This window comes from Gymnodraco acuticeps, unplaced genomic scaffold (genome assembly GCF_902827175.1).
Source record: "Gymnodraco acuticeps unplaced genomic scaffold, fGymAcu1.1, whole genome shotgun sequence".
NCBI classification, from domain to species: domain Eukaryota; kingdom Metazoa; phylum Chordata; class Actinopteri; order Perciformes; family Bathydraconidae; genus Gymnodraco; species Gymnodraco acuticeps.
The window spans coordinates 24,277-46,569 of record NW_022990964.1 but is presented as its reverse complement, the minus strand read 5'-3'; the positions used below and the strand labels follow the sequence as shown (position 1 = coordinate 46,569).

The 22,293-nt window shown below is 38.6% G+C and overlaps 2 protein-coding genes across 2 annotated transcripts; both read left to right on the top strand.

The window, feature by feature from the left end:
* Positions 1-481: 481 nt before the first annotated feature.
* LOC117558794 (annexin A1-like) lies at positions 482-7,072 on the top strand. The gene is made up of 12 exons (XM_034235186.1): positions 482-618; positions 747-825; positions 1,428-1,533; positions 1,616-1,710; positions 2,421-2,534; positions 2,930-3,020; positions 3,279-3,415; positions 4,149-4,242; positions 4,871-4,966; positions 5,690-5,748; positions 6,631-6,753; positions 6,865-7,072. Exons 2-12 carry the CDS (start codon positions 757-759, stop codon positions 6,919-6,921), a joined length of 1,041 nt encoding a protein of 346 aa, XP_034091077.1. The 5' UTR covers positions 482-618; positions 747-756; the 3' UTR covers positions 6,922-7,072.
* Positions 7,073-8,242: 1,170 nt separating this feature from the next.
* On the top strand, positions 8,243-21,663 carry slc30a5 (solute carrier family 30 member 5). Its single transcript, XM_034235202.1, is given in 17 exon segments — positions 8,243-8,768; positions 9,246-9,368; positions 9,478-9,544; positions 10,094-10,179; positions 11,181-11,268; positions 11,724-11,811; positions 11,918-11,994; positions 12,078-12,248; positions 13,048-13,336; positions 14,585-14,793; positions 15,893-16,050; positions 16,975-17,104; positions 17,784-18,027; positions 19,268-19,453; positions 19,456-19,493; positions 20,744-20,872; positions 21,384-21,663. Coding segments are annotated over 17 exon segments (2,325 nt in total). The 5' UTR covers positions 8,243-8,697; the 3' UTR covers positions 21,555-21,663.
* Positions 21,664-22,293: the final 630 nt, after the last annotated feature.

The following is a 22,293-nucleotide window of genomic DNA, read 5'->3' as shown; positions in this document are numbered from 1 at the left end:
GGCTAAGTGGATAGAGTGCTGGACTTCGAATTAGGGTCCTCAATCCAAGGGGTAGCAAGTTTGAGTCCCACTGCATGTCTCTGAATGTATGGAAGTCACTTTGGATAAAAGCGTCTAACAAATTACATGTAATGTAACTGTTAGCATGCTAACTTATTTTGGTGGCTGAAACACTTAGCTGCCGCACCCATCCACAGAAATACATTTCTTAGCTTCTGAGCTGGTAATCCTGTTTGTTTATCTGGGCTTTAACTACTACACGGACTAAGGATAAGTCCCTCATACAACCCCTTTTCAAAAATATGAACTATCCACTATCGCTGTTTCCTCAATGTTTGAAAAATAAGTTGTTTAATTTAAGGGTGAAAGGGTTTTAGCTTACAATACAAGCTTTTACAGAAGAGTAACCCAACCTGTATGGAGCTCTGACTGTCACCCTGCAGGAATGTTGTCTTTGAGAAGTGGCCTGTGACTGGCTGATCCCCTGCAGGTGCATACAAACCTGTCTGAATATCATCTGCATAGAGGAGGGTGGGTCCGCTGCAGAGTGAGTTAAATACTGCGTCTAACACATGAGAACTACAAACTTTGGTTTGAACATCGTCTGCAGCAGCCCAGGTGAGATTTGTTGGGATGTTTAAATATGTATAAGTATATAAACCAAGGTTAACTTCTTTACTTCCTATTTCATTTTGCATTTTTTCCTCTTTAATTATATATATTGTTTTCTGCTTATAACTTTCCAGCCAAGTAAACATGTCCCTGTTCAAGGATTTGTTCAAAAAGATCATACGTAAAAGAAAGCCAGACGAAGACACCGTCTTTGTGAGTATCAAATCTGATATATGGATTATTGACATGTTGTACATAATGTTTTCTTTATGTGATAGCTCAGATTGTTGAGTTAGGTTGTATGAGGCATTTTTCAAAGTCAGTGTAACAGCAGATGGGAGTCGGCACGCGCCCAGTTTGGGTGTAACTTGGAAATAAAACAATGTGGACGCAACAGAACAACATATTTAAGAAATCTAAGGAAAGCTCAAAAAGGTTATATCAGTTTAAGTGTACTGAACTATCCGTTTCAGTGCTTAAAAATGAGCATTTGTAGATTTATATAAAATGACATGCTGACAGATGTCTATATCTCCGTCAGCCATCTCACCTCTACCTAATAACGTCACATATCTTTGCCATTATTCCTGTAATTCTGCGCTGTAATGAAACTCAAATTAATCAAAAATCATCCTATAGACTTAATTATCTTAAGCTTTGAATTCCTAGTGCTTTACAGCAGCTTAAGTCATTAAAACATCCACATTTTGTTTTGCAACTTTTTGTCATGAATGTTGGACATACTGTATTTGTGAAAAACTGAAAAATAAACACAACAAACAAAAAAACATCCACATTTCTGCCTGTTGTTCTAGGTAAAGGGTAAGCCGAAGCCTAAGTATTATGGAACAGTCGTCCCGTATCCCAACTTCAATGCGAACAGCGATGCTTCCATTCTGCAGAGCGCCATTGAGAAAGACGGTGTGTGTGCCTCCACATTTCGGACATAGAGGGTCTCAGGGGTTTAAAGAAAGTAAGCTAAAGTACATCTTGTCCCTCACAGAAGTGGATCACGATGTGATCATCACAGTCCTGGTGAAGAGGAGCAATGAGCAGAGACAGAAGATCAAAGTAGTTTATGAAGCGTCCACGGGCAAGGTAAGTGATTCATTTCTCGTTAAGACCAAATAATGATACATCAGCATCAAGAAGAGCCCAAATAAAAAAACAAGGACGCAATGAAGTTCCAGCGTCCATAGTGAAGTCTCCTTGACTTCACTATGTAAATTTGCAGATTTGCAACACAAACTAGGTTAAATGTTGGGCATACAATGCAGATTCGCTGCATTTGAATGAAAGCTGCTATTGCATTTCATATTTACTCAATGTATAAACCTTTTTGTTTGACTTGTCACAACATAATTTTTGTCCACATAAAGCAAGACGTCTGAAACGTATTCAGAAAGAAAGAAATTGCTTGGTCTGGTATGACCAGTATTATGGTGGCTACGTAGTTAGCACACTTTTAAAAAGCTGCTGCTGTGTAACTAACATTACTGTCTTGATTACTGACTCATTGACTTTTTGTAATTTGTGCTAAAATCTTCTATCTTCTCATGATTTCCACCTTCGTTCCTATCTATGTATCTATGTATCTATCTATGTATCTATCTATGTATCTATCTATGTATCTATCTATGTATCTATGTATCTATCTATGTATCTATGTATCTATGTATCTATGTATCTATCTATGTATCTATCTATCTATCTATCTATCTATGTATCTAACCAAAATGCAACCTCCAACACACACCTAAATTATGACCATGATTGTAATGTAACTTTATGCTCGCTGTGTCTTACAGAGTCTGGAAAAAGCTCTGAAGTCGGCTCTCAGGTCAGACTTAGAGGACGTTTCTCTGGCTCTGCTCATGGATCCCCCTCACTTTGATGCCTACCTGCTCAGGAAGGCCACAAAGGTAAATATCAGTGGTCGATGTACTAAATATGAGAGGAGATCAATTCCAAATATGAATTCTCCAAGATCCTTTTAATTTCACTGTTTGTTCTGCTAGCAGGGACTGTCCAAGGTTCTTAATATTTAGTTTCGTGCTCAGTTTTACATTCAGAGACTTTGGCTTTGCGGTCTTTTACACTATGAGAACATTAGACTAAGTCTAAAGCAGTGAACTCCCACACACAGAGAGTCGTAAAAACATTTTTCAGATTAATTTGAAACCACCTAAATGTAGGCCAAAAGGACTCATCCAGACATTTTTACTCTTTGTTTAGTTATGTTTGAGGACTCCTTTGAAACACATTTTATATAGATATATATGGGAATTCCTAGCTATTCTATTGCTGTACTCAACAGGGTTTCGGCACACATGAACACGTCCTTGTGGAGGTTCTGGCAACAAGATCAAACCAAGAGATTCGAGAGCTCAAGAGGGTCTTCCAAGAAGGTTTGGACTGAGTCAATGTTTATCTCTGTTATTAGTTGGGGAACATGCTGAGTTCTGTTTGTAACATCTTAGGTATTTACTGAAATTCTTGAGGATGTTTTTTGTGTTTGCAACATTCGAACAACACTGATTTCCTCGACAGTGCTGCGCTGTAATCACGCAGTCATGAGGATTGTGTGTCTGAACAACAGCTATAACCACTGCAGGTATACTATGTCCCATTATCTTACTGCAATGTCTACTACCTTTGTCCCTCAGAGTACCAAGAGGAGCTGGAGGAAGTCATTAAGGAGGAGACCAGCGGTGACTTCACCACAGCTCTTCTGGCCCTGTTGAAAGCACAAAAAGATGAAAGTGTGGAAATCGACAATGATCTAGCCCGAAAAGACGCAGAGGTAAAATCTGGAGGAAAAAAAACGTTTTAGATAATAAGGCGGGCATAATTTCAATATTTACTAAACTAAGGTCCCATAAAGAAAACAAAATGAATGCTACTTTATGACCCTAACACAAACGTTTTGAACGGTTTTCTCATATGACAATATCCGTAGAATCCGGTGTGCACATTGTCTGGAAATTGCCCTTCATACATCAAGGAATTTTCCGTGTCAGAAGCGTTCTCACCTGCTGGAAATACTGTTGCCTTGTTATGGCGTAAAGGAGGCATGACACCTCCGGGGTCAAGTACCCACCTTGTTATTTTGTCATATATTTAAGTCTCTTGCCATTCCCGGAATTTGACGGATGATCTTTCCAGTTAGACGTTTTTCTTTTGCTGTTTGTAATGACCCTCCCTTTCAACCCCGGATATTAGTTTTATTCTGGGTTTCACGCTCGCCGTGACAGAAAAATCAACACGGCCACTGGCTCAAAATAAATCTGGTTTATTATACGGCCTTCATCGGAAATAACATGAACTTATCACTTACAACTCCTCCATGTAGAGTCTATATCATTTCAGGTTTGCAGTAAATGTGTGAAAGTGGCTTTGGATCACAAGTGCAGAATATACTTTATTTATTGTATATGGTCATCTCAACAGCAATGGAATCGTAACATACATTAATGTGTAAGTCTTGTAGAGAACAACATTAACGGGGTAATGGCGTGCTACTGTTTTACCCGCAGATTCTGTTTGAGGCCGGGGAGAACACCAAAGGAACCGATGTTTCTGTCTTCATCGACATCCTGTCCAAACGCAGCGGGCCGCAGCTCACCAAGAGTAAGTGTTGAAATATTTAAGAGTTTCAGCTTTTAGGTTTGACTCATTAGAGGCTGAACACACACCTGGAGAACCGGTGGAACCACACTTTTTTGTAGCCGGTGGAACACACCCAGCAGTGTAGTAATAATATGGAGAATAGTAGGGTGGATTTCTTAAAGATAAAAACAGGACTATGAAAGCAGTTGTACTCTTGATATTTTATTTAGGGTTCTTTAGATTTTTTGAATGTTTTGAAAGTGTAGATGTACTTAGGCAAGGCAAGGCAAGTTTATTTATATAGCACATTTCAACACAAGGCAATTCAAAGTGCTTTACAAAAATGAAAGACATTAAGAGCATTAAGAAACATATTTTAAAATGGCATTTAAAAACATTCATTTAAAAGCAAAGATACATTCATAGAAGTTACAGTGCAAAAAGTTAGTTAGGCACACATTCTCTCTCGATATGGTAATAATATATGGTTTGGCCTTTGTAGAGCACACATTCAAAAGATACTTTAAATCCAGCTAAAGGCGCCTTTCTAAATGCACATATTTCCCAACTTTACTTCTATAACTTTTTGTAAAGACGTCTGCTTTAATTTCTGACTCATACATCCCTATTGTTTGTGTTTACCTGTTAGCCTTCCAGCACTACGCCGCTGTCAGTGACATCTCATTACCTAAAGCCCTGGATTTGGAGCTGAAGGGAGACATTGAAGAATGTCTCATTGACATTGGTAAGGAATGGTCTTCATTTATTTCAGTTATTGTTTAATAAAAGGGAAACATTTGTTCTGAAGTAGTAAGCACTGAGGAAGTAAGGTAATAGGATTACAAGGATCTATCTTCCGGGGAGCATGCATGCAATTTATACCTACTTATTCTTTATACCAACATATTGCCATTTACTTTTTATGTAAGCTTGCAAATAATGGTTTGTTATTTGTTGTGTACAAGTAAAGATCTGGCATCATTGTGAATATGAATGGTCAGAAAATCCAACAAATATAGCCTGAATTCCCAAAGTATATTTAATGGAAATATGTCCAGTGATTTTCAAGACATTTTATTGGTGAATGGACTGTTGGACATGTCAGGCTTGTAAATACCGATAGCTGGACAAGAGGGTTTGATTCTGCGAAACATAAATCATCACAATTTTATTGTTAAGTCTGCAACATGTGGTGTCCAGAGGGAAAACCTGGAAGGAGAGAGTGAGAGTCACAAAGACCCATAACAATCAAAGGGAGTGCAGAAAACCTTTTTGAGCACATACTGTACCAACAAAATGATTCCCAGCTGTAATAGGAGGTGAAGCTTTGAACATGGATAGACGATACGATACTGTCTGCATATGCGTGTGTCACGTCATGCTTCTAAAACCTTGTATGGACTTCTTTAGCCTAAACATCTGCATACTGCATATTTTAAATGGGAATGTTTTTCTTTTTGACGTTTAGTAAAATGTTCCTGGAACAAAGCCGCTGTCTTTGCTGAGAAGCTCCATCTGGCTATGAAGGTGTGTGAATATCTCCTTCCTTTTCTCACCATATGTCGGAGTGTGTGTGTGTTTGTGTCACGTTTCCACTGACATTTTGTGTTCTAACTTTGCTCATGTAATTAAGAAAGTTATCTTAATAACGGTGTATGTGTTTTTCTTTGTGATGCCTGCTTTGGAATTTATTTGAAGTGGGGCAATTGTAAAATCCCCCATAATATGCTGTATTTCTTATGAATAATATGTAAAAACTAGGAATCCTTGTTTTGCAACCAACATGATGGTACATAACTTTACCTGATATCATACAAACAGAACCGAAGTGTTGACCCGAGTCACATGATTTGATACTCAACTTGGACTTGAGCCTTTTGACCTAAAACATACTTGATAACTTCCCCCAAGCCCAAAGATGTTATTCAAAAATGGTGCCATGAATCAATTAATTCCCTGAATCAACTTATTAACACAAATCTTTCACAGCGAGTCGAACCAAAATTCCCCCTGACCACTTTCATACAAACCAATGTGAGAGCATCCAATCAGGTTGCAGGAGAGAAACATGTCAAACAGGCGTGTTACTGAGTCCCTGGAGAACATACAATAAAAAACAAAAACGTATAATGTGGTCAACTTAAAACAGATTTAAGCAAATCATCCGTGTCAATTATTATTACAGATGCATTATGACTCGTTTGAGGGTTTAGGACTTCCTTGTAGGACTTGGGGTGGGTCTTGGTTCGTAACTCTTGGGAATCGTCTCCAAACTTGTCTTAAATAACAACTTGAGCACAATATTTACTTGTGATTTGCAACACAATGACTTTGTCCCATATTTACTGCAAAGCGAAGATGTCTGCCTTCTACCTGCTCAGCGTTTACACCTCTGCTACGTTCTCACAGGGCCACGGCACATGTGAGGACACTCTGATCCGAGTGATGGTGAGCCGTTCTGAGGTCGACCTAAAGAAGATTATTGAGGAATACAGGGCCATGTATGACGTCAGCCTACAGGAGGCCATTCTGGTAAAATGACACACCTAGAATTAGTGCCCTAAAGTTCTGTCACTCACTCATACAGAAACAAAGATGTAATATGAGGGTTTTTCAGCTGAGCACTTTTGTTTTTGTTTACAGATGGACACTAAGGGACATTATGAGAGCGTCCTGCTCGGACTGTGTGGAGCTCCCTGAAATTCTTCGGGAAACCACTCTTCTGGAAATGTAGACCATTCTGTCCCCTGGATTATAAACAAATCTTACATCTTTGAAAGTTATGACGAATACCGTGATCAATCTGTTTTATTGAGTTGTTCCCACCACAAATAAAAAAACATCTCATGCACTTCCTGTCTGCTGTTTCTGTTTTTATCTATGTATTTTTTCTCTAGAAATAATTATTTCTACTAGTATATTGATTTATATCTCACACAAAATGGCTAATCATTTGTTATAGGCTAACATAATAATATAAATGCTAAAGATTCTTTAACAGCCTTAGGGACGCCCCTCCCCCCACAATTAAAATAATTAAATACGAATACAAAAATACATTTAAAATAAATTAAATTAAATAAATTTAAAAAATAATAATGTATTACATAATACAATCATAAAAACTAACTTGAAAACAATTATATAAAGATGTTTTATATATATTAAAAAAATGTTTTTACTAAAACAAAAAAAGTAAGTGATAAAAATAAGAATGAAATATATTACTTACGGAGTTTTCATGTTTTGAAATATCTTGTGTCCTTGCCAGCCTAAAGGAGACCACCCTACCTCCAAGGGACCAAACAAAAGGTCATGTAATCGAGTAAGTTCAAATCAATCCTTGCTGATCATGTTGCTGCATAGCTCAGTGGTTAAAGCAGACTGTTCTGAGCCCATAGTCCACTTCTAAATCACTGTGAGACGTCACGTGGGTTCGGATCCACATTCTCGTAGTACATTTTGGGCTGTCTGGCCATAAAACATAATAAAAACATAAAAAGTTGCTTAAAGAATATCCACTGAAATTAAGAAATGCAATAAAAAAAAATCCTTGATGCCAAAGCCTTTATACCTTACACAGATGTTATTAACGTAGTCAAACCACCAGGGGAAGTGTTAGGAGATGTGTGAAGTGATTTTGTGTTTCTTTTAACATACGCATTCTGTTACTCTCTGAGTATTTTGTCTTTTTGTTTATGTATGTCTGTAAGTTGTTGCTATTGTCGGGACCCCCTTGAAAACGAGATGGTGCATCTCAAGGGGTTTATCCCAATCAATAAACATTTCTCTATGACAAGAAAATAAAACACAACATTTAATTCAGGCAAACTTTTTTCTTAAGTGCAGTTCCTGCGCCCTTTTGCTGCAAAGCTGGAGCAATTTTTTTAAAACATTTTTTTATTACAAGCTTACTAACATGTATTACATTTCTTTGTGCACCCTTTTCAGGACATTTATAAGTTGTACTTGTATGTCCTCATCGTCATCGTCTGCGTATCAGTGCGCAGCAGCAACGGTCACAAACACATACCCGTGACGTGACGTGGACCTGTCTACCGTGTCCGGAAATGCTGTGGCTTTTTGTCCAGCTCGGATAATTTACCCTATTTATTGAAGCTGTCAGCTCAGTTTTAACATTATTAATGTCCTACCTCTTACTAAGCAACTGCATGTGTTCATAAGACGGACACAGCACGCGCAGCACGAGTCGCAGCTAATAACTTTGGATACAATCTTAGCTAGCATAACAGATGGCTAGCTAGCAAGCTAACAGACTAAGAAGCTACCAGCTGATTGTTTACAGTTAATTTAACAAACTAACTGTTACGTTTTAACGAAAGAATGATTAAAAGCTAACGGAAGAATGGCTATACTCTTTACCAGTAAATTGGCTGCGGTTTAATTACTTTTAAGGTAATGTTTAGGGTATTGGGGATTTAAATACTTCAACTGGACTTTCACTGGAGCTTTAAGATGGAAGATAAATACAGCAGCAATGTACTCTCAGGGGGGAAACTGGGCATGGTCGAGGTGCCCAATTCTAGGTATGTATCTGTTTTGATCTCATCCATGATCTCTGAAACATTTTACAGCAGAACAGTGTTATGTCAGGCAGGAAAAGCCATTTCATAATTTGGTTGAGTGGATGAAGATCTGAAGGTTGAAGTTAAAATCTACCTGTTATTTCACTTTTAAAACTAGGTTTGAAATGCTCAGGAATATTCTCTTCACTTGACACTATCTTGTAAATAAAAACAAGTATTTGAGAAATGTTGATGTCAATAATAGATTAGAAGAGAGAGGAGGTTGTTGAACAATGTTTTAAAGGGCCTTATTATGCTCAATTTCCAGTTTATATGTGTATATTGTGCTTTTACTGTGACCTGTTCATAAGATGAAATGTTCAAAAAGTGCCTTATTTTTATTGTTTTTAGAAATCCTCCAAATAAAATAGTGCCAAAACTCAACGAATGTTCAATCTTTTCTCTCAAGAACTAATACATCTTTATTTTCCTCCTCAGGTTAACCAGATATATAGTTTTACTGATCGTCACGAAGGTCCTCAAGGCTCTTGGGATATTTGAATCTTATGATATCCTCAAAGTTGTCCACATTGTCCAGTTCATCTTTATACTAAAATTAGGGTAAGTAGCCTATTAGTTGCTTATATTTCATTTCATCAATGTCATCAAATTTGGTAATTCTTTTTATAATTTTTACTACATGTATGTAAGCATCCTTTTCCTTTTCTAGGAGTGCTGTTATCCTGCTTTTCTTTCAAAAGCCCTTCTCCTCTGGCAAAGTCGTCTCAAAAAGACAAGTGAGTGGGATTTCTTCGTCTTCTGTTTGTGCACGATCCAGCTCTAATGTGTATATAAATGTATTTGTTTATTTTCTATAAGTATATCTAATCTAATCTATTGTTTCATTTTAGGAGAACAATTCCCTATTTTTCTCTGTGGCTCATAACAATGGTTTCCTACATTTTCCACATGATTTAAATGTTTGTCAAACCTTTAAGTCCTCTGTGCAAATGCCACCCTCTATTAGGGGAAACATGCTGTAGTTACACAAACAATGCAAATATAGAAACACAAATGTGCCAGAAAACATGCGCAGCGTTTACTGAAGACGCTACATCAAGAAAACTGTGCAAGAAGCTAAAAAAACTACGTAAACAGGGATACTAAAAAGTTGGCCGACTGTCACTGTTGTGATACATTTGCACTTGTCGGCCTCTGTATGTAGTGCTTTACGAAACTACAAGATTGAGCTTTATGTTAAAAGACATTGTATCAATGCCTCCGTAAAGTCACTTTGTTGACCTGCCATAATGATGATTTCTCTTTGTACTCTGTTTTCTTTCTAGTGGATAAAGTTACTGAAGCATGCCGTTTTCAGCTGCATCATTTCCCTCCTGGGCTTCTTCGGGCTAACTCTCTGTGGACCTCTGAGGTAAGCTGTCACCGTAAATGTGTGTTGTTTTTTTTTACAGCAATTCCAGACAACACTGCTGTGTGCATGAACATATGTGTGTGGCATTAACTGCGCCATTCCACATCAAGACCTCCCAGATGTTATCATATATTTTATTTTAAAAAGACAAGTGAAAATCTGTTTACCTTGCCAACAATTTGGTTACTTATACATTTTTGGCACTGCTTATTTTTCAATTAGATCAGATGGAATTACTGAACATCCATGCAAACCGGAGAATGATTTCCAATTATTTTTTAAAATATATATAATAAAAACTACATTTCACCCTTTTTTATACCTCATATACCAGTTTTTCATTAGTTCTTTGACTTTCCTGAAATGTAATGTTTAACCTGTGTAGTATATTCATACCGTTCTATCACACCTTGAATGTATTTGGTCATGCATACAAAATGTGTGACAGATCTTACTAAGTATAGCGTTGAAGCTTAACTTATTGAAATATGTTTTGTATTTCTTTAGAAAGGAATGTGTTAATATACATTACAGATGAGTCAAAATATGTTATATTACTCCTTCGTTAGAATACACAAACTTACAAATCTATTACTACCACTTCTGCAAAGGTATTTGGATGAGCGCTATAGTTTTGGCAAGGCCACATGACTTTATTGAAAACTTTTTCCATGGATAGTTTCAGAAAATCCATGACATGGTGGTTCTTGGTGAGTTTTTATGGACTCACCCAGCTGTGTGTTTTATGTCTTTGGATGTGTCGTAATTAAAACTCTTTTGTGTATAGGGTGTGATTATTTTTGTTCCTTTCAGGGCTCCACGTGGTCTGTTTTGTTTTTATGTTGACCTTAAACATATGCCTCATGTGGTTATTTTATTCATCTTTATGTGGTCTTAATTTTAACTTTGTACTGTGAAGCACTTTGTGAAATCTATTTCTGTGAAAGGTGCTATAATAAATAAACGTATTAATATTGAATTCTGCTTTGTGTCCTTTGCAGGACGCTGTTGCTTTTTGAGCACAGTGATGTGGTGGTCATTGCTCTTCTCGGTGTTTTGTTCACAGGCACAGGAGGGGGGCCATCCAAGGTACGAGGGCTAAATGAAAACATGTCTGTATTTTACTCTCAATATTTATTATAGTGTCAGATATTTTCAGTTCAAGCAACATAAAAACAAGAAAAACTTCAGTTGAACGTTTATTTTTTTCAACGTGTGTCCTATTTTAGTTTTTTTAACCATTATTCAGATGAAGATAATTGATAAGATCTGTTCAATGGCATAGTAAGGCCATTGAAGGTCAACAAAAAAATACATTCCTATACAGAATAGGAAGAAGAGGTCATATTTTAAGAAACAACCATTAAATGAACATTTCAAGATCAAAGTGGTGAATTAAACATACAATTAAGATAAAAACACTTTTATATTCCCTGGAGTTAAGAGTCATACAATTGTGGATAAGAAAGCGTGGGTTATTTTGACCCTGAGTGAAATGAAACTGTATAGAAGTGTGTAATTTGCATTTCTGTGGTTTTTCTCAGACCAGAGGCGCTGCTCTCTTCATCATCGCCGTGATCTGCCTCCTCCTCTTTGACAACGACGATCTCATGGCAAAGATGGCCGAGCACCGTATCCTTTGCTAATTATTCAGAATAGTCATTGACCTGATCTTCTTCTGTTCGTCATCCTACTTCTCTGTTTGTAGTGTTTTCTCCTTGACTCATTTTCTAACCAGCTGAGGGTCACCATGACAGCACGCTGACTCATTTCCTCTACACCGCCATTGCCTTTTTAGGGGTTGCAGATCACAAAGTAAGCGAAGCACACATTAAATGCTGCCTATAGAAGCATTTTAAGTGTATCTCTGCCTGCTAACATCACGTTCCTCCCACCAGGGTGGAGTTGTTCTGCTGGTGGCCTCCCTGTGTCTGAAGGTGGCGTTTCACACGGCCTCCAGGAAACTGTCAGTGGAAATCGGTGGAGCCAAACGCCTCTACGCTCTGGACAACCTGGTTTCTGCTGTGGTGCTGCTGCCCTGGGTTATCGTGCTCTCAGCGACTACAGAAGTGAGTCAACAGAACATGAGAAATCTGAACATGCATCAAAGTCCGTTGTTGTCCCCTTTGGCATCACAAAGCCAAATGGATTTACTCATAACGGTCAATAAGTTGAGTACGCTGGACCCTTCTCTTGAATAAACGTACCACTATACTGTTGTTTCGAAAGCAGCCATTGTGGTTTTTACTGTGTTAATTGAGCAGTCTAATCATTTGGTATTGCAAATGATGCTAACTAGCTAGCTACCAACTGCAAAGTCATCCCGGTCAAAATCCCCACACTGTGTTAAGAGTATACGACATGGCAGTTTAACCTAAGTGTGAGAATTGAGACACAGCAATAATGAGCTGTTCTTGTTTATATGGAGAGTTCAATGTAGCCTTTCAAATCTCAGAGACTTTTAAAGACACTTGTTCAGTTTACCATAAAGTTAAATGACAATTTTAATGACCCAACCAGTAAGATTTCCTAAATTACTTGAACTTTACTGTATAAAATAAATTGGAACGGCTATGCGTTCTGGGACGGCATGGCCATCTTCACAGCCTATAATATCAGCTCTCAAAGGTCGTCTGTCAGCTGTAAAAGCGCAAGATAAATACCTTTACAGAGAGAAGCTTTTCACAAAGGCAGAGGAGCGTTATTTTACTAAATTAAAGTTGATTTATGACAACTGTACTTATGAATCTAGCGAAGAATGCACCGCTTAGTTTGACTGATCACGGCGACTAACTGGTGTTTGGAGTAACCCTGGAGGTCCATGTCTAATTTAATTTAGAACAATTAAGCGTTTATTTACCCCCCCAGAGTAAAGTGGAGTCGTGGTCGTCCCTCATCCTGCCGTTCGGGATGATCATCCTCTCCGTGATGATCCTGGAGTTTTACGTGGAGGCCATCTGCAACACCAAGATGGAGGCGCCGAGGTGCGCCCGCTACGGAGCCATCGCCCTCTTCCTCAGCGCCCTGCTGCTGGCCAACTTCTGGACCCACCCGCTCACCGACCAGCTGCGCTCCATGAGCAAACCCCCCCAGCAGGTCAGCACCGAGCACGTGCTGTCGGGGGGAGTCATTGTCAGCGCCATCTTCTTCATCATGTGTAAGTAACGGCTGCGGGACGAGAGCTCTAAGGAGTCTAAATAGTAATAGATCTTGTAAACCTCATCTTCGATCATTCCACTTCTTTGCTGCACATTACCAGCCCTGATTTTCTTATTTGATATCAACATTCAGACTCAAAAGCTTAAATCAAGACCCTACAGGTATACATATTGTTATCTTTAACAAATATGTGTAACTTTGTCTATTTGTATCTGTAGTCTCCTCCATTCATATAAAGTATGCATTTGCATATGTAATCATAATATTTCAGAAAACGGCAATGAATACAAACTGAAACATGAATTTTGAACCTTTATAGAATGTCTACATATCTGTCGTTGAAAGAACAGTTCCAGCTAATATTTAACAAGATAAAAGCTTTTTTCCATGCTTAAACATAGCCTTTAAAACAAAACAACGATGGGTTTTAAGAAAAGTAATCAAATAGGGAAGTGATATTATTGAGGTATTTCGTTTTTACACAATCCCCCTGAAGCTCCTTGTGCTTTCTGTGCATATTTTCAAGTTAAAGGTCACCTATCATGCAAAATCCACTTGTTCATGTCTCTTCTTCATCAACATGTGTCCCCTCTGTGGAAAGAGACTCTGGAAGTTTCAGGAAAAAAGATTCTCTCTCTTTTTGTCCTGATCCATTTCTATAAAACCACTGTCAGATTTTGGCCACTTTATGATGTCATAACGATGTGTTGGCTCGTGTAACCATTAGCCAATCAGCAACCAAGGTAACCCCCCCCCCCCTATCACCTGAATCTCCTCCTAGAGCACCATTGTGTTCTTTTTAACCAAATATCTCTCAGAGGGGCGTGGGGAGGGGCTCCTTGTTTTCATCTAAAGTAACAGACAGAGGCCGTTTCTCAATGTCGAGTATACCTGCTGCAGTGCCACTATTTCAAGTATACTACGTCATCGAGTGGCGCTGAATGCTGGGCATTTAACATGCATTCAAACAGTCCTTCGGCGCCACTCAATGACGTAGTATACTTGAAATAGTGGCTCTGCAGCAGGTGTACTCGACATTGAGAAACGGCCAGAGAATCAGCACTTTTGAAACAGGGCTGAAACAGAGGGGATTATGGGTAATGCTGCAATGATCTGTTAGGTATTTGGAGCCAAACACTTCAGAGACATGTTCTGTATATATCTGAGACCTGTAATATATTGATGAAAAACAGTATAATAGGGGACCTTTTAAATGTATCTATTCTCCTTTCTCATCCCTCTGCAGCGTCCAGTATTCTCTCGTCCCCCTCAAGGAAAGGTCAGAAGGGCACCCTGGTGGGCTACTCTCCTGAAGGGACCCCCCTGTACAACTTCATGGGCGACGCTCTGCAGCACACATCGCAGTCGATCCCCCGCTTCATCAAAGATTCCCTGAAGCAAATCCTGGAGGAGTACGACTCCAGGCAGATCTTCTACTTCCTGTGTCTCAACCTGGTACGTACAGCGTAAGGAAGAGAAAACTCACAACTGAACTAGGACTAACCATCGAGCATATTATGGTGAAGGGGAATTTATTAAAAATACATTTCAAATTGGCAAATTAAAACTCTATCTTTGTACAAATATTTTAATTATATTTTATTTTTTATTAGACATTATACTTTCACTTCTTCTTCATTTAATTTGACAATCAAAATGTACTCCCACAACCCATCAGAGAGTGCACTGACCTCACCACCTTCAAAAAACGTACAAAAACTCACCTCTTCGATCTGGCTTTTAATGTGTGATTGTTTTTGTATTGCTTGATTTTAATTTGACTTTAACTATATTTATTTGTTGTTCTTTTCTTTTCACCATCTCTGTAAAGCGACTTTGAGCACCTGTAAAAGTGCTTACAAAATACAAATAAATGTATTATTATACAGGAAAAACGTACTTTCTGTTCAATATAGATTAATAATTAATAAGACGGCATTTGCATGAATACAAAGATAACAGAAATTAATCAAGCATTAAGAAAACAATAACATTAACAGCATAATCATTAGAAATAGTTTACTTTTAATTATTTTTTTAAGATTCCTGCAGTGTTCTAACTATATTAATGTCAACTAATCAATAAAGATTAATCATTCAAAATGACAGCCATGCCGCCCACAAACTCCTACAACATCTTGGTGATAGAAGTGGTATACAATTATATTTCCAAACTAAAAGGAAAAAATTGTTTCTGCTAAACTCTGTAGCTACCTCTAGGAATTTAGGCTGTTTAAACACATCAACATTAATTAACATTTTAGAAATACACACATTATTTACTTTTAAAAGCTGACATTTTATGACTCTAGATATTTCAATTTGACAATTGTTTTGTTGAATTTTCTGTAAATCAACACCCTCTGGTTGTGCAGATCCTGCTTAAGGACATATGGATGTTGAATATACAAAATTGGAGCAGTTAGAAGATATTACTTACATTTCAACATTAATAAACCTTTTGTTATACTATACAGGACACCAGCTTTTTCCAGTTTAGGATAAGTGTGTACAGTTTGTGTATTTTGAGTAAACGTGAGGTGTGCTGTTCCAGGCGTTCACCTTCGTGGAGCTGTTTTACGGCGTTTGGACCAACAGTCTGGGGCTGATCTCTGACGGCTTCCACATGCTGTTCGACTGCTCCGCTCTGGTGCTCGGCCTGTTCGCTGCGCTCATGACTCGCTGGAAAGCTACCAGGATCTTCTCCTACGGGTAAACGTCTCTTCTGACTTTTTCTCAAAATCTCAAAATCCTGACTTTTTCCTAAAAATTCTGACTTTTTCCTCAAAATCTCCAAAATTCTGACTTTTTCTCAAATCTCCAAAATTCTGACTTTTTCCTCAAAATCTCCAAAATTCTGACTTTTTCTCAAAATCTCCAAAATTCGGACTTTTTCTCAAAATCTCCAAAATTCGGACTTTTTCTCAAAATCTCCAAAAATCGGACTTTTTCTCAAAATCTCCAAAATTCGGACTTTTTCTCAAAATCTGATCTTTTCTTAAATCAAACTTTTTTTAAATTGTTCCTCAAAATTCTGACTTTTCCCTCAAAATCTCAAAATTCGGACTTTTTCCTCAAAATCTCAAATTTCCGACTTTTTCTTAAATCTCAAAATTCAGACTTTTTCTGAAAATCTGATTGTTTTTTTTTCACAAAATTCAGACTTTTTCTGAATACTTAAACATTTTAATAATGATCCTCTCCAGAATGGAAGTAGTCATCACATACAGAGCATCAACTAGTTCCTGAACAGTGTCCTTCACATGCTGATATCCAAGAGAGGGAGTTACACAGTCACAAGATGGAGGAATAGAAAGCAGTATTCAATGTTCAGTTCAGATTCGCTCCACGTCAGAAATGAGCATGCTTGCCATATGTCTATCTCCATAGAGGCTGAATCATCATGTTAATCACATAGCTATCATGTGCCTAAAACAGTCCTGATGCTCTTCTAGGTAATTATACATCATCCGTCATGTACACAGCTACGTAGGGTTATCATGTGAACTCTGATATTGGAAGAGTACATTCAGTATTTTCCCAACAACGTCCTTCAACAACATGTGGAAGCTCTTTGATGGGAGTTATTAGAGAATTCAGCTGGATGTCTAAAAGTGGACTGTTGTTTTTCTGCAGGTTCGGTCGTGTGGAAATACTTTCTGGATTCATCAACGGCCTGTTTCTCATGGTCATCGCTTTCTTTGTCTTTGTGGAGTCAGTCACCCGTGTGTTGGATCCTCCCAATATAAACACTGACATGCTGACTGTGAGTAAACTGCACCTACGACCTGCTGATGTAATATTCATGTTATGTCCTGATTCAATACAAGGTGTCTGATTCAAAGCCCTTTCCAGATGATTCTATTAACCGAAATGCACAAGAAACACCTGAAGTAGTATTGCTTTTTATTTTAAGTATTTAGTAGTTTTGTGCTCTCAACACATAACAATTAATATAAAAATTAAAAAATGTCACTGTTTTGTTGAGGAGAAAATGTGTTTTGCTATCCATTGCTAAGATTAAATGAACCTGTCGGCTTTCTGTGGATTGATAAGACTGCACATAGTGATCAGAGCGATCAGCTAGCAAGAGCAAGTTCAAAATGGACCAATCAGCATTAAGAATTCAACCAAGCCCTGTAATCAAATGATGATAATAATAATAATACATGTAATCTATATAGCGCTTTTCCTGGTGCTCAAACCGCTTTACAAGCAAGTAAAGAAGAAAAATAACGAGTAAAAAAGTGCTAAGCTAGGTGGAATAAGGGTGAGTGGTTAGTGGATTAGGAGTTGAAGGCTAGAGTGAAAAAGTGAGTTTTGAGGGATTTTTTAAATGAAATAAAATTAGCTAATTAATAACTGAATGCCATCAGTTATTAATGTCCTTTCAGTAAGTCACTAGACACCATTCAGTCTAAACTCTGTGTGTTTTTCTCCTGCAGCCGGTGTCAGTCGGAGGCTTGCTGGTGAACCTGGTGGGGATCTGCGCTTTCAGTCACGCTCACTCCCACGGCGGCAAAAGCTGCTCGTCACATGAAGAAAAAAGTAACTCTCACCACGGCCACTCCCACAGCGAGCACGGCCACTCTCACGGGGGCCACGGCAACTCTCATGGCGGGCACGGAGGACACGGGAACTCCCACGGCTCCGGGGGCGGAGGCGGAGGCATGAACGCTAACATGAGAGGTGCGTTTTCCAAAAAATATATATGCATGTTGATACGACCTTCCTAGCCGGAGATATGGCCGCATTTTACAATAAACTTCCGCTGGGTCGCTTAAAAACAAATATCCCAAATCGAATCGCAATATCTGTCGTAAAAATCGCAATTAGATTATTTCCCCAAATCGTGCAGCCCTAGTAGAGACCACTTCGGAGGGCTTGGGCCCCCTCATCTCCAATACAGTCCAGAAAAGGGTTCCTTATGTGAAAAAAGTTAAAGGGTTTGTCCTTGAGCCAGAAGCGTATAGCGTCTAAGGAATAAGTTCCATAACACTTTGAATCCAATGCGGAACCGTGGGGACAGAGTCTGAAATCCATTGAAGCAGAATACATCTCCTTGCACTACAAAGAAGCACCTTAAGCAGCTTGAGTGAAGAGGGGCTAATGTTAATTGCTGTGGACTGTATTTTGTTTTTTTATTAAGGAGTGCAGATTTAACAGACAATACAACCATGTTTCACATTTCCTGGTTTTGGTTTTCTTATTACAGGAAGTTGCACTACTGCATATAAGAAAACAAACAGAATCCCCCCACTCTCACAAGAACTGGAACATTGGTCACTGCATGGTATCGCTTGCACATCCTGATACATTTCACATGATAAAGAGCAAAAAACACCAAAGAAAATAATAATAATGAATTAAAAACCGAAAAATACAAAATAAATACAAATAAAAGAATAGATGTGCGTTTTTCATTGATGCACTAAAAAACATACTGTAACGTGAGATGTAGCGAGATACATTTATTTAGTTGATCACAGTTGATCACAGCAGTGGCAGAGATTTGCAGTCGATTGAGTGCACTTTTTCTTTTCTGATTGTACTTTCTGTGTCATAGTCCTAACAGTTATTTGGTCCGATTAGGGACATGTTGGAAATGTTTCCATAGGTCACTCCATGGGTTTCAGTAATGACCCCAAAATGATATCAGTTCTTTATTCATTAACTAATCGGAAGATCCTAAGATGCATTCCCACTAGGTGACAGTAAAATCAGCTATTCAATTCAACACTAACCAGTAAAAACACATGCCAACGTATTGTTTTTGAACCATCTCGCTTTATTTGGCATTGAGCATTAATCTAATGCATACACATACAAATCAACAGAGAGGTGCGTTTTTTCATTGATGCACTAAAAAAATACCTTACTGTAAAGGGAGGATGTAGCGAGATACATTAATTTAGTTTTTTCCTTGCAGGTGTTTACCTCCACGTCCTGGCTGACACGTTGGGCAGCGTGGGCGTCATCATCTCCACCATCCTCATCCGTCAGTTCGGCTGGTTGATCGCGGACCCAATCTGCTCGCTCTTCATCGCCGTGCTCATCTTCCTCAGCGTCATCCCTCTGCTGAAGGACGCCTGCGAGGTGCTTCTTCTGAGAATCCCCAAGAGAATGAGAAGGAGCTGACCAGTGCGCTGGAGAAGGTGAGGAAACACTCATGAGGACTAAGTTATCTCAGTTTTCTTTCACAGATAGTGGTTTCACTGCACATCAGAATAACTGTATGTTTAATAGAGTGTACAGATTTTGGGGGCAAATCTGTTATCTATCTATAGCAGGGGGGTCAAACTCAAATACACTGGGCCAACATTTAAAAATGGGTACTAGTCGAGGGCCTGGACTGGTTCAATGTTTATTGCAAAACTTATTGAAATGAACTTATTGCACATATTAAACCTGGAACTAACAAAGCTTAAATTATTGCCTATAAAAACAACATTAAACATTAAATTATCAGTTGCATTCATTTCTTATGGCTCTATCTGCAGCTTCTCCGGAGTCATTTCTTATGATTATATTTTTCCAACAGCTTCAAAAAAACTATTTCCCTCAAAGAAAAAACAAACCTGCCCTGTTGTCGTGAGAGAGAAAGTGCAGAAGGAAACATCCATTAAACTCAGTGTGCTGCTCTGTGATGCTAGTTCAGATACTTGGCATCTCATCTTGGGTGCAAGGTCATCAATGTTTGGGCTCAGGCTCTGAGCTGAGGAGACCCTCAGGATGGAGTGAAGGTGTGCGTGCAATATACCGGCGGGCCAGATCGAATAGTGATTAGAAATTATCCTGTGGGCCGAAATGAAATCCACCACGGGCCTGATTTGGCCCCCGGGCCTTGAGTTTGACACATGTGATCTATATTATTAAAGGAGTTGACTTCTTAGGATTGTTAACTAACCTGATGTGGTTGAATTAATTTGGCTTAGCAAACTTTAGCCATTATATTTGAACGTAAAGTTAGATGTTATTTCCATAAAGGTTATTCCTATTCTTATTGTAATGGCGTTAGCACTCTTACTAACATTACCATAATGTCAACAATTTAGCTCCTGGATCAAAGTATGAACTAACTTCACGTTATCCTCAGCCACCAATGGTTCAATTGTAATTGAGCTAAAATAATTAGCATAGTATTAGGATTTGCTTTTGGATTTGTCTCAGAACATGGGACTAACTTATCAGACAACAGTGAAGACATTAAGTTAAATAGACCGTTAGTACGTGATCTACATTTTCCATTTCTCTGAAACAAATGACTATTTCCTGACATAAATGACAGACTTGCATTGAGATTCAAGAAAGTGCTTGAGCATTATCAAATGCCTTGGCAAAAGTGAATATGTTTCCAGCCCCTCAGCAGTTTTCCTGGTGTTAATTTCCCTGGTTGTTTTTTCAGATCGAGAAGATAGAAGGAGTGTTGTCGTACAGAGACGCTCATTTCTGGAGGCACTCGGCCAACATGGTGGCGGGGACCATCCACCTGCAGATCATGGCAGACGTGGTGGAACAGAGGATCGTTCAGCAGGTCGGTACAAACTGTAGAATCACGTCATGTCCTTAGGCAGATCGCTAAGAAATTATTGGTAATTGTTATGATGGGAATTTATAATAATTCAATATGTATATAGGTTTTCTGACTACAAAATGTTCTCAGACAGAAGGATGTCGCCTTGACCACTGTCAGGCAATTATCATATGGATGTTAGGGTTGTAATTAACATGCGATACTTCCCCTTCTGTCTGCCCCTCAAGACTGTAATGTAAATCACCTAGCTGAATGAATCCTCTTCCTGTGTCTCTTCCCTGTATAAAGTCATTGCTTTTCTGTGTAACTTGGTCAGATTTCTTAAGCACGCAGGTTCTGTCCTTCCAGCTGGAAATTAGATTGATTTTGTTAAATGCTATAACTCTTTATTAAATAACACAACTTTTGTTTAAGCTTGTATATTTGTTCTTTTCTTACCAGAAGGTGATTAAGTGTGGAATTTCCCCCACAATTGTCAGTTCTGATCGCTCTGTGTCTGTGTGATTGGCAGGTGACGGCCATTTTGAAAGACGCCGGGGTGAACAATCTGTCGGTGCAGGTGGAGAAGGAGGCGTACTTCCAGCACATGTCGGGACTCAGCACGGGATTTCACGAAGTTCTTGCGATGACGCAGCAGATGGAGTCCATTAAATACCTGAACGATGGGACACTTATAATGTAACTGAAATATTTTGGACCAAATGAAACTTTTTCGGATTCACTTTTTTTTATTGAGATGTACAGTAAATGTATGAATGTGGTTTGAATAAATCTGAATATATTGGCTTGCTGCATATTATCCCTTACCAATCAGTGAAAAAGCAAACTTTGCTTCATCTGCAATTTAAACCAACGTTGAACTAACACTAGCTTTTTTTTCTTTTTTTTCTGTTATCTCTGCCGGATATCCGTCTGTCCACAGCTACTCTCATAAAGAATCAATCAATCGAAGTACTTACAATAAAACATATTTATATAAACAATTGAAGTGTAAATGTGCAATACAAGTCCTTGTAACCCCAGGGACACAGCGTCTAAAGCACAGGAACAAGACAGGACGTCCTCCACAGCACAGAAACCCTCCGAGGACATGGTGAAGACATGGTGCAAGCCATCGATGGAAACATTGCTGTCAGATCCTGGTGCAGGTCAGACCTAAAGCTGCAGCCATGTTTTGGTAAAGCACACTTAACTACACTCCAGATAATCCGTCTGACTCCTTACTAATGCCGTTAGCTCCTCGATGTTGGTGCATGCTCACTTTTTACTACTGGACCCATCAGCCTCGTATTTTCTGAGCACATTTATGACTGTTTCTTAAAGATCTCTTGTGGCTTTGGGGATGAGAGATTTTTTGAAAAACATATAACATTGTACGTTTTATAATGTCACGACTTGCTTCTGACTGCAGGATGGGGCAA